The 13,151-nt window shown below is 47.2% G+C and overlaps 1 protein-coding gene across 1 annotated transcript in view; it reads left to right on the top strand.

The window, feature by feature from the left end:
- ZNF704 (zinc finger protein 704) overlaps positions 1–12,706 on the top strand; it is a gene marked incomplete at both ends in the record, with an annotated part of 155,148 nt that extends 142,442 nt beyond the window's left edge. Inside the window, 5 exons of the mRNA XM_080929322.1 lie at positions 1,796–1,896; positions 5,015–5,282; positions 6,520–6,624; positions 11,621–11,718; positions 12,595–12,706. Of these exons, the coding sequence (XP_080785448.1) occupies positions 1,796–1,896; positions 5,015–5,282; positions 6,520–6,624; positions 11,621–11,718; positions 12,595–12,706 (684 nt within the window). The remainder of the gene's footprint in view (positions 1–1,795; positions 1,897–5,014; positions 5,283–6,519; positions 6,625–11,620; positions 11,719–12,594) is intronic.
- Positions 12,707–13,151: the final 445 nt, after the last annotated feature.

The raw sequence follows: 13,151 nt of genomic DNA, 5'->3' as shown, positions 1-13,151 counted from the left end.
AAGACAGGGTTGGGTCTCTCTATATAACCCTAGCTGTCCTGGGTTTAATATGTAGACCAGGCTGGCGTTCTCAGTGCTGGGATTAAAGGCCCAGTATTTGCTTTTAAATTTATAAGCTTTTAGTATTAGAAAGAAAAAAAAAACTTACAAGTAACTAAAAACATCACATTATCACTTCCTCTCTTTCACACAAAAAAATTATTCATGTTCTTCGATAACCTGTATTTCTTTTTCATTGTTCAAGTTCTGGCAGAGGGCCATGGTACACTTGGATGTCCTTAGAGTTTAGTCTTACAGAGGGAATGAGCAGGCATGGCGGTGGGAGAACCCAGGATCTAATAATCTGGCAAGCCCACCCCCACTACCACCACAGCATGAGGGAGCACAGGACTAGAGGAACTCCCAGAACCTGGCAGTAACCAGAGCTCTAGAAGAAATGGCAACTTTGGAAGAAAATTATAACCACGCACAGGTGTGGCCAGGAGAAGGCAAGGCAGGGGAATCCCACCATTACCTCCCATCGGCCACATCTGACCAGAAACCCATGATCAGGAAGCCATTGATTCTCCACTTGGCCTCCCGTGTGCACTGAGCAGGGTAGAGGACAAAACAGAGCGGCCTGCCAAGTCACACAGGGAAGATCGGGAATTCTCTTAGGCTTTAGGAGCTTATGGAGCTGATGAGACCGCCTGCGCAGTCCCACAAAATACAGTGAATGGGAAAGAAAGTACTGGGCCAGAGGGGTCATGAGCACGCACTGCTCTTGCAGAGGACACCCGGGTTCTGTTCTAAGCACCAGGAGCTGAGTGCGGCTGCAGGAGATCCTGGCTTCTCCTGGCTTCATCACTGCGGTTGTTGATCTGGGCCCATAGTCCAGAGAGTTGGGCCCATGATTGTGAAACAGAGGCAGGGGCAAGAAGAAGCTGCAAGAGATTACATTTTCAACCACAGCATGAAACAGAGAATCCCCCCAGTGACATCCTTCCTCCATTGGGGCCATACCTCCTGTCTTAAGGTTTTACTGCTGTGAACAGACACCATGACCTAGACGACTCTGTTATTTTGTTTTATTATTATTATTGTTTACATGCCAAATGTTGACCCTCCCAATCCCCCGTCTCAGAGTTCTTGTCCCCAACCTCCCTCCCCTTCACCTATGAGAGGTGTCCTCCCCACCCCCACTCAGGTATTCTCCCTCCCTGGGGCAGCAAGTCTCTACAGGATTAAGCACATTTTCTCCAACTGACAAGGCAACTCTTATAAACACAACATTTAATCAGGGCTGGTTTACAGGTTCAGAGATTTAGTCCATTATCATCAAGGCAGGGCACATGGTAGCGTCCAACAGGCGTGCTAGGAGGCACGTGGAAAATGCCAAACCCTCGTTGAAGAGTCTTGTGTGTGATTGTGGCCCAGGGTCACGTCTGGCTTCTGCAGCAGAACCCAGCTTTGCTCCTTGACTCACCGAAACTCTGTAACATGGAGGTCACTAGCAACATCCGTCTTTGGGGGAGAAGTGCTGTTCTAAGTACTTCCTCCTCCTAACTGCTTGCTTTAACCACCGTCACTGAATGTGACTTAAATAAGCAGCAAAGCTTGGCTCTTATGGAGAAATGGAAGTGGTCTGGGCTTACCCGGCTTTTCACCAGCTGGGAAAGCCCCAGTGTGGAGAATTCAGCTGTCCAGATCATGGCGAGAGGTTACTTTTCCTATCGAAGGAAATGAGCCGTGCAGACAAGAAGGTGGCTGGGTGGGTTTGCTTGCGTTGTGATGTTGTCTTTTCTTCTTCCTGTAGAACTCCATGAAGGTGATGTTCAAATGCCTTTGGAAAAACTGTGGCAAAGTGCTAAACACGGCAGCAGGCATCCAAAAGCACATCCGGGCCGTCCACCTCGGGTAAGGCAGCCCCTCCTCCCCTTTGGAGCTGGCGGAAGCCTCAGCACAGCCCACACGTGCACCCCGCCTCAGACACTCAGAAACTGTGCTCCACACTGTGCCTCGGGCTTTTCCTGGTTCCTACAGTAGGGGTGATCCTGCTGAGAGTCAGCCACCAGGTCACCAGGCCACAGAGCCTCCTAAACTACTTCTGTTATGCTGGTCCTCGCTCCGAGCCCTGGTTCCATCTAAAATGGACATTGTCACCTGTGAGGGTCAAAGATAAACTATGCAAGAGATACAAAGTATAGAACACGCCACAAGGGCTCCGCTGCTGGGAGCTGTGACTACTTCAGAGAGCCCTCCAGCACCTCGTGTCTGTAAAATGGGATCTTCATTTATTTATGCAGTAATTGATATTCATGACTTAGAACCTCAAAAGCTACTACCACTGTACGAGAGTTCTCAGAATGAGCCACCACCGCACCAGACAAGAGGGGAAGTCGTTACCCTTCGATGCTAAGGTCTGATGGGATGGTCCGGCTCAGCCTGTTTCTCCATCTTCATAGGCTGTAATAGCCTTCCTACAAACAGAACAGTTGTGATTAGGATTGTGCAGCTAGGCTCACAGCCAGGGACAGTAGGGGGTTAACTGTCCCTGCTTTAGTCCTGAGTCTGTCTGGTCCTTGTATCTAGGGTTTAGAAGGGACCCCATGTGACCATAGTTATCACCAATGTGCATAAAGCAAACGTCACGACCTGAGAGTCAGCATGCTCAACAAAAAAAGGGTCCTTTTGACAGAAGGGCTGTGGAGGAATCGGCCCAGGGCCATCTTAGCCAGGAAGAGGCACACATAGAAAGTGCATACCCTGAAAACTGGTTTAGGCAAGCCACAGAATCGAATGCAGGCTGCCAGAATTGCACCCCCTGAAAGTGTCAGTAACGGTTTGAACCTGAGCAGTTTGGTTCCAGAGCGTGTGGTGTCAACCACCACACCATGGCCGCCCCTGTATCCCCAGACGGACTATGCTTGGTTGGTGCCTGCCCAGTGCACGTGTGCTGATTATATGTGAGGTGGGACAGAGAGTGCCGTCACCAGAAGATGGGCTTTCAGAGCTACAGGAGCAGACCGAAGAGGTGGCTCCGAGATGAGGGTTCTCAGTACAAACACTGATACCTGGGAAATCAAAGGAAAAGAGGGTCCCCTCTTGAGTTCTATGTCTCATTATTAAAATAATTCAAAAACAGACTCAAATGGAAGCTTGGGGACAATTTCATTAGAATTTAAAAGGACCTCAGGACAGGCGAGCTCTAAATCTCAGGCTGCCTAGAGAGTGGAGATAAGGAGTAGAAAACAAACAGAAACCTTGTCCTTTGACTGAAGTCCAAAGGGGGGCAGCCATGTGGTTCTCGGCAGTGCTTAGGGAGGACTTCCTAGAGTAAGTGCTCAGATACAGGAGCCTGTGAAGGACATTTCTCAGCAAAAGCATCGTCTCCACCACCTGCAGGTTCTGCTTTCCTCCAAAGCCTCAGCATGCAGGTGACTACCTACCGGTCACTTCTTCTAAACATCCTATGTAAAAATCAATACTCCTGCCAGCCATGGACCTCTCTCTTAAGGGCTCTCAAATATTGCTTAGCCCCCTCCCCTGGGCTTAACAAACACTCGTATAGTAAATTGCTGTTTATTAGGAATTTCTTGTCTGCTTCTAGACTATAAAAATTTCGAGCCGGGTGGTAGTGTCACACTCAGGAGGCAGAGGCAGGTGGATCTCTGAGCTCAAGACCAGCCTGGTCTACAGAGCAAGTTCTAGGACAGCCAGGCCTACACAGAGAAACCCTGTCTCAAAAAACCAAAACAAATAACAAAAATCAAACCGAGAACCATAAAAACAAAAGTTACCATCAAAGCATAGTCTTTGTTCTGTGTTGCATTAAATACTAAAAAAATGTCTTTGTCATTTATCAGTCCCTGAGGTCTCACTCCACAGATGCCACTCTAGTATGGAGCCGAGCGCACGAACTCTGTCACATAGTCCACAAGCTATACTCTCTGCACAGTCCCTTTCTAGGAGGTTCACTCCACCCACCCTACTGTTTCTAGGTGGAAAGAAGCCCCAGCATGCTTCTTTCCTTCACTGCCCTGCACAAACAAGACTCCGAATCCCGGTAACTTTTCATGATAGGTTTATATGTTAAATTCTCAGTCCACAAACCCTCTACACAATAAGATTAAATCTAATGGACAAAAATACAAACTGCCCTTCTATCAGAGAAAAAGACCTATAGAATCCCTTAAGAATATTCATATCTACCCATTGCCAGTTATGGCCACCAGGATCTACGTCCCATTTCTCCATCTCCATCTTGATTTCCCCCCAATTTCCTTTTCTCCTCCTCTTCCAGTTCCCTAGTCTTTTCCCCACCAACCCCTCCACTGTCCAATCATGTATCGCCTTAACATAAATCTGCAGTTCTGTTCCTGTTAGGAAGAAGAATGTTTCATAGGTAGAATTCTCCATAATTCATTCTCAGATTTGTAAGTGGATGATGGGTAGGTAGGTGGATGGGTGGGTGGGTGGTATACTGCTTTAAGAGGTCTTACTCTAGTTTCTGGTGCTGTGGGATTATGCTGGGTGCCATGAAGTTAAAGGTAGGCACAGTAGTTAATTTGGCTCATGGTTCTGGGTGCTGTACTCTGACCATAGTGTAGCCATCTCCCCAGCATCTGGTGAGGGTGCCCTCAGTACATCTGAACCTGATAGGGTCAGACAAACCAAAGCCATTAACCGGTTTTCCTTCCAGAACCACTTGTGCCATTGTACCAGCCCATCTTCTTACCATCGTGCCCCGCCCTCCTTCCCCAATCCTCTTGACCTCTCCTAATTCTGATTGCTTTTCAAAGACCCTTTCCCCAAACACCATTAACATAAGGATTTGGAAATTAAGTTACTAACCAACTGGCGGGGAACACATTGAATCCAGAGGAGAAGCTGATGAAAACCTTCGAAAGGGGTGGTTGAGTGTCCTGTAGTGTGAGGTTGCAGGGCCGAGGGACAGAGGAGGTTAGAGAATGGTCTGCACGAGTTAGAGGCAGGACAGACGGCTGAGCACCTGCTCTGCTCTCTCCTGCCCTAGGCGAGCTGGGGAATCTGACTGCAGTGACGGAGAAGAAGACTTCTACTACACGGAGATCAAGCTCAACACGGATGCAGTAGCTGATGGCCTGAACAGCGTGGCCCCGGTCTCGCCCTCCCAGTCCCTGGCCTCACCTCCTGCGTTTCCCATCCCAGACTGCGGCCGAGCAGAGACTCCTTGTGCCAAAACAGACACTAAGCTGGTGACACCGCTTAGCCGCTCAGCCCCCACCACCCTCTACGTGGTGCACACTGACCATGCTTACCAGGTGCGTGCCCAGGCCCTTGCTCAGCTCAGTAGCTGACGGGCCTGAGACGGCAAGTTAACATGAGGCAGCCAGCAGCTTGGTTGGTTTTTCTGTTTTCCCTCTTAGCCAGGATCTCAGGCCCTAAGTGGTGGCTCGTGACTATAATCCCAGCACTCAAGAGACTGAGGCAAAGGATCATGAATTTGAGGCCAGGGCTGGGTTAGAGTTTTAAGATGAGCCTACACAGTTACGACCAAGTCTCTAAAGCCAAACCAGCAACAAAAAGGGTCTGGTGGCCCATGGCTATACTCTGGTCACTCTGGAGGCCAGGTGCAAAACCACTGTAACTAGCTGAGATATTTGTAATTAAAAACAAACAAACAAAAACTAAGCCTGGAGAGGAAAAATACAGACTCGAGTCTTGTCATATCAACTATGTTTATTTGTTTGATTTTAAGGTTTTAATTTTTCTTGCATTTTTATTCTGTGTATATGTACTTGTGTGTGCACATACACTTGACACATTGCATATGTAAAGGTGGAAACAAAACCTTCCTCTGGGTGTAAGAATTGAACTCGGGACTTTGAGCTTGCCTACGGGCTCCTTTCCCTGCTAAGCTATCTCACTGGCTGAGTCTTTAGACATGTTCATAATAAATGCTGTGCAGTGACCACCATTGTATCCATTTTCTTAGAAACAGCCTTAGATATGAGATGTCTCATGGGCAAAATCATATCCAAAAACAAGCACATGTGATTAATTTTCAGAAACAGACATCCAAAACCATCTCCTATACCTCATTGCTTATATGAAAGGCTTCTTTCTGGCTACTCCTCTTTGACCCTGTTTAGTCTCTACCTGTTAGCATATGTAACCAGAGTTCTGTTCCTAAAGATCCGGTTTAGTAACAAGAGCTAAGATGCCATGGACAGTCAGTCTTTCAAATAGCTTTTTCTGCTTTCTGTCTCATAGGCCACGCCCCAGTGACTATAACAATCATTCACAACTTTGTCTGCTTCTGTCTCTCGGGCCACGCCTTCATTGACTATTCCAATCACAGCTTTCCCTGCTTCTCAGGCCACGCCCCTCAGTGACTAGTCCAATCACTCTCACAGCTTTCTCTCTTTCCTGTCTCTCAGGCCACGCCCCTCAGTGACTAGTCCAATCACTCTCACAGCTTTCTCTGTTTCCTGTCTCAGGCCACGCCCCGGTGACTAGTCCAATCACTCACAGCTTTCTCTGCTTCCTGTCTCTCAGGCCACACCCCCAGTAACTATTCCGGGGTCTGCGAAGTTCACCCCCAATGGCAGCAGCTTCAGCATATCCTGGCAGTCTCCTCCAGTCACTTTCACAGGCGTTCCGGTAAGTATGCAAAGCATGGCAAGGTGAGCCAAGTCAAATGTACGCATAGAGAACAAACTTTGAAACAGACGCGAAAAAGACGGTGTCCGTGCCCAAAAGCGCTTCTTCATTGTGGTTCTCTTTTCTTTCTTGAGGTCGTACCTAGGCCAGCCTTAAATTCCACGTAGTCTAGGATGACCTTTGAACTGCTGATTCTCCACCACCCAAATGCTGATACTATAGATAGTTGTGAGGTGCCATGTGGGTGCTGGAAGACAAACCCAGGTCATCTGGAAGAGCAGGTGCTTACTGGATCAGCCATCTCTCCAGCCCCACATATATATTTACTAAGTGACACTTATAGATTCACTTGCAAAGCACCTTGTGATTCAGATGGGTGGAGCTGGGAAAAGATGTTTTGACTGGTACTTTGGAAACCTAGAAGTAACTGTCAGCTGTTGGTTCTGGAAGTGTATTCTGTGTTGGTGCTATAATTGTGTGTCCAAAAGATGATTGAATTAGTAACCTGATTCACACCTCTTACAGAAAAGCTGCCATTTATCATCACAAATTCATAAATTATGTTAGTTTGATGAATTATCTTGGAGGTATGCTATTTAAAAATCTAAAAATTAAATAAATTAAAATCACAGTTTTCTTTCAAAGCCTGAGCAATACATGTTTGATGGATAATTTGAAAGTAAATGAATGCTAAAATATGCAGCAGTGATTTTTAGGTAGTAAATAAAAATTAGCTCAATATATCAAAGTGATTCTGATAAATCACCGTGAACGAACTTGGCTCCTAACAGTTCATTTAAAAAATTTACTGGGTCTTACACAGTTTTTTTTACAGAATACCAAGAGACCTCCCTGCACAGCAGCCATGCTCACAGACGTGTGTGAGTCCTGAGAAGGTTCAGAATTTGGCTCACAATAGCGGATCAATGTTAACTTATTTTCTCTTCCCTACCTTGCCCAGCCCTGGCAAGTTCCAGAGGTTGCTAGCTATTCTAAAGCCCATGGAGCTTCTAAGAAACTAAATCATGCTCCGCCCATGTGTATTTACCAAACTCCATCAAAGGGTTCGGTGAATGGCCTCCAGCTGATAGGCTTGGATAGAGGGACTTTCCAGAAACTACTCTGGGCTTGTGATCTTTAATCACTATCCTAAAAGCCACTGGACACTGGTGGTCCCTGTCCACTCTGTGGGTGACCTTCAGCTTTCTCCTGTTCATTTCACTTGTGACACAAACATTGATCTGCCCATGTGGATATTCAGATAACCGAACCATTTTCTCTGAAACTTTTTCCTTGGTAGAAAAAGCCTGGAGTGATTGGCCATTTCACACTACCTGTGTGGTGGTTAAAGTTGTCAGTTTGACAAAAGTCTAAAATTACCTGGGAGACAGGCCTCTGGACATGCCTCCGGGAGATTATCTAGTGTAAATAGAAATAAAAATAAGGGGCTACCATGGTCGGCATTAATTCCTGGCTGAGTATCTAGACAATACAAATGGAGAACAGGAACCGAAGAGAAGAGCCTACACTTAGCACTTCCTGCATCCTGATTGTGGACACATTGTGTCCAGCACTTCAGGCTCATGCTGCATTGGCTTCCCTGTCATGGATTGTACCCTTGAACCAGGGACCAGAATAAACCCTTTCCAGAGTATGTTATCACAGAGAAAAGGCTAAGATGCCTTCTTTGATAGCCTGGTGTACTTACTTTCCCTATTCTTGTGACCAGTACCTGACAACAGGAACTGAAGGAAGGAATGCTTTATTAGGGCTACTGGTCTACCATGGTGGGGAAGGCATGGTAGTAGGTGTATCTATGGCCTGGAGCAGAAAGGTAAATGGTGGTGCTCCTCTTGGTGGTGGTGCTCCTCTTGGTGGTGCTCCACTTGGCTCTATCTTCTTTATTCATCCAGGGCCCAGGCCACAGATTGGTGCCAACCATACTCAGCATAGGTCTTTCCCTCCCACCCAGAGGTGTGTATCTAAATCTTGTCAAGTCTACAATGAAGATTAGCCACCGTCAAGCCTAAAGTGAAAGCTACAGATCTGACTCCAGCTACAGGCTGAGAGGGTACAGTTCCTCAGCTCCTCACTTTAACTTAGGAAGACACCCAAGCACATAGGCTCTGCTCCTTGTTAGAGTGAGGTGAGAGCTCGTCCTGACCGCCACACTCCACTTGCTATTCAGAATTGAACGCAAGGCCTGGTACTAGGCAGCTGTGCCTCTCTCTTTGCTTATTATTTTGAATCACAAACTCAATTGGTTGTTCAGGCTGGACTTAAACTCACTCTATAGCCCAGGCACTCCTTGAATGTGCTATCCTCCTGCCTCGGGATCCACAGTACTTAGCTTACGCTCTGCTTTTTACAAAAAAAAAAAAAAAAGATTTGTTTATTTTTACATAGATACCGTAGCTATCGTCAGACACACCAGAAGAGGGCATCATATCTCATTACAGGTGATTGTGAGCCACCATGTGGGTGCTGGGAATTGAACTCAGGACTTCTGGAAGAGCAGTCCTTGCTCTTAACCACTGAGCCTTCTCTTCAACACCCTCCCCCTTTGAGAGGGGCAGGTTTGAGACAGGGTCTCTCTGTGTATCCCTGGCTGTCCTGGAACTCTGTAGACTAGGCTGGCCTCGAACTCAGGGACCTGCCTCTGCCTCCCAAGTGCTGGGATTAAAGCGTGCACTACTACTCGGCTCTGCTGTGTTCTGGTTTGTAACCAGCTGTCTCTTCTCCCAGTTCCTAAAAGTGTCTGTCGGCTGCCAGCCAGGATTCTTTATGTTTGTTTTCCAACAACAATTTCTTAGAACTCTTCCGTGGACGCTATTGCTGTCACTACCCTGAGTCTCGATGCCTCCCCCACCCCCACTTTTTTTCATTTCTGCCTTGGTTTCCAGGGGCATCCTAGCAGGGAGATGAAACAGAAAACAGATGTAGTGTCTGGGTTAACTGGAACGTCTACCTTCCGTGGCCATTTCTTGTTTCATTTGTGTGTGTGTGTGTGTGTGTGTGTGTGTGTGTGTGTGTGTGTGTGTGTTGGGGTGGGGTACTTTTGTGGTTATGTTTGTTGACATAGATTGTCTTCCTCAGCTGCTGCCCTGTGCAGTATGAGGCAGGGTCTCTGAACCCAGAGCACAGGTTAGTTAACCGCTGACTGGCTAGCGAGCTCCTGGGATTGGCCTGGCTCCCACCTCTACCCCAGAGTTACAGATGTACAACATATTACTTTATCCGTTCTACATGGTACTGTGTTCCACACTCAGCTCCTTGTAATTATGTAGCATGAGCTTTAACAACCACAGGGCCTTCTCCCAGCCTCAGTTTCCCATCTCTAATTGACTCTCAGACGAGAGAATTTCTAGTCTCTGGTTTGTAATCTGCTTCGGTCAGGACTTAAGATAAACACTTGAGCAGTCAAGCTTGCTGTTCCTATTTTTGAGGTTTCTGGTATGTTTTTAAAAGCTTCATTTGACTCTAGAAAGGCAGGAATACTGTATCTCTAAAAATTATTCCTCACGATCCTGAACCCCTTATTAGTGCTTTCAAAGAAAACAAAGTTGGATGTCTCCCTCCTGTTGCTCTTCCAGTGGGTTCACTTTCTGAGCTGTGCATTCGTACAGCTTCAGGATTGGCCTGGCTGCTGACTTCGTGAACCCTGTGAAATCCAGAGCCAGGCAGAGTCTAAGAACATGAAGCTACTCACTCTCAAAGGGCACGGTAGTTTCAGATAGCAACTCTCACACTTTTAAATTATAAAGAACATTAAGGATGGGTTTGTCTAAACATTCCAAAGAGAATTGTTTTTAGCTCATGAAAATCTCTTTGTACTCCCCAACAAATGCCCAGAGGTTGCTGTCCTGGGTTCAGTGTGCCTTCCCTCCCTCGTCCCTGAGATCTAGTGTTGAAGAGGAGCCTTGGGTCATTTCCTACAGGAAGCCCCTTCTGAGATGTCACCGGGTCTCCATTGCTTTCACACACTGACCTCCATACCCCGGTAAAATCATGACTCAACAATCAATAACTTATCAAACAGGCTTATATGTTAAATTCTCAATCCATAATACATCCAAACAGTAAATTCACTGCCAATTAATAAAGATATACACTGCCCACCTAGACAAGAGTAGTTCACCTTGATCTGAACCATCCTCCTTTACTGCCTCCATCTCCAAGCTCCAGCTTCTCCTTCTCTTCTGCCTTACCAAAACTCTGTCCCCGCCCCACTCTACTGCCCAGTCATGTATCGCCTCGACATCAACCTACATTAGAGTCCTTTAAGCTCATTGGAAGTCATGCATGCTCAGTAAGCATGGTGTGGTCCTGTAGCATAATAAATATTTATAAATAGTATCATATGGTACTATCCACAGCGATACAAAGTAAACTTTGTATTTAGTAACATTTACTTCAAGGTAGACTAATGAAAAGGTTTGGATACAAGACAAAAACTAGACTGTGAAGAATGGGCTGGTGAGAGGACTCGGTGGGGAAACAGCTTGCTGCTGCACAAGCTTCACAAGCCTGAGTTCTGTCCCTGAGCCCACATAGAGGTGGCACAAGACAGTGGCCTGTTGCTGGATTAGACCCGGCCATGTTGGCTTCCAGGGTATGGCTGTGGCAGTGTATAGAACTTGGAGCTTGAAAAGCCATTGTGTGCTCAGAACTTAATGGGCTTTTCTGTGAGGGGTTGGAAGATAATGACAATGAGAGAAATGTTGCCAGCAGGAACTTGCCCACTCCCCCATTATCTGGGGTTTGAGGTGACTTAAATAGCAGTCACACATTATTTGGCACAAGTCCTGCCTGGCTAGCATAGCTGTCTCGTAGCAGCTGCAAGCCCTTTATATGCTGGAGTTCCTAACCTTGCCAGTTTAACCCTGACTGCTTTTTAACTCTGAAGTTGAGAACAAAACCTTTCTGCTTTGGGTTTTACACTCACGGGAAGGAGGAAAAGCTCTGCTCTGTCAACCTGACTGTCCTTGTTTCCCAGGTGTCTCCAACACATCATCACACAGTGGGCTCAGGAGAGCAGAGACAGCACGCTCACACGGCCCTGTCCTCCCCACCCAGAGGGACGGTCACCCTAAGGTAGGACTTCACTGCAAAGGGATTTCTTAAGAAATGGAGAAGTAGCAAAAAGGAAGCAAAGTGTGACCTACTCACTGTAAAACATGTTCCCAGCCCATGAAGCGTGTTTTTCCTTCCCGTGGTTTCCAGTCCAGTAACTAGTTAAGGGCACCGGAAGTTTGTCGGTCAGATAGCAGTGATCAGTGTCCTGAATTAACTTCCGTATGACACGAATGATAAGTTAGTTTTAGTCGCTGGCCAGGAGGGTCTCCCGGAAAGCCTCGACCAGAATTCTGAACACTGGAAAGACACACTGAGAAATTGAAAGCACAATGTTGTTCTCTGCTTTTGTGGGTTTTGTGTATTTTTGTTGTTGTTTGTTTTTTTTTTATCAGGCAGAATATTTGGGGCGGGGGACAGAAAATGCATATGGAAGCATTCTGTGGTGCCCGTATAGAAGTTTGAATACAGCTCAGGAGTTTGTCTTGGCTGGGTGGCTCCATCACCCACTGCAAGCAAGCTGTCAGCTCCTCCCACCTACTGTTCAGTCGCTGGGCTCCCAGACAGTTGCAGACACGAATTCCTGTCCAGCTCCCTATAGGTTCCAAGCGTGCTCCTCATGCTTGATGAGCAGGTGCTGCGCCACGCCCCCTCCACAGTCCCCATCTCTTATGTTTACCTCCTTACTCTTACCCCATGGCCAGGGAACCATTTCCACGAGTGGGATTTAGAAACAGCTCAAATGCAGTGGCCAGAGAAATGCGCAGCCCTGCAGAGAGCTCCTACTCCACTGTGGTTGGGATTTTTCCTCTGCCTTCCCCTCATCTTTCTGAACTCTCCTCAGAAGGCCCGCCCAGTTCCTGTCCGTAACCCCGTCTGGTGCTGTCTTTCTTACAGGAAGCCCAGAGGAGAAGGCAAAAAGTGCCGCAAGGTTTACGGGATGGAAAACAGGGACATGTGGTGCACCGCCTGCCGCTGGAAGAAGGCCTGCCAGCGGTTCATCGACTGAGCCAGCAAGCAGGCTCACCCTAGCCATTCCTGCCTCTCCTTCCAAAGGAAGCTCTCAAGGCCCAGGGAAGGCCCTTCCTGGAATTCCAGGAATATAATTCCTCGGTGGAATTAAAGCAAAAAAAAAAAAAAAAATCAGCACTCGACTGCTCTGAGAACCGGGCAAGAGCGCCTAGCAGGACTTCTTTCTTTCAAAGGAGAAGCCGGCTTCCTTCGCTCTCTGTCTGGTCTTAAAGCTGGTCTTCTGCAGCAGCTTAGCCCGCCAGGCCCATTTCATCTACAGAGAAGGCAGGTTTAGATAAGCTTTCTGAACTGTGGTGTTTGCCAGGGTTTCTGACACTGAAAACATTATGCCCCATGAGCTACACAGTCTGAGGTAGCATTTGTACAAAGGATAGTACCTACTGTGAATAGGCATATCTCCCTGTTTTCCATCCAACTCCTTG

The sequence above is a fragment of the Micromys minutus genome, assembly GCF_963924665.1.
Source record: "Micromys minutus genome assembly, chromosome: 15".
NCBI classification, from domain to species: domain Eukaryota; kingdom Metazoa; phylum Chordata; class Mammalia; order Rodentia; family Muridae; genus Micromys; species Micromys minutus.
This window is presented reverse-complemented; position numbering and strand designations above follow the sequence as displayed.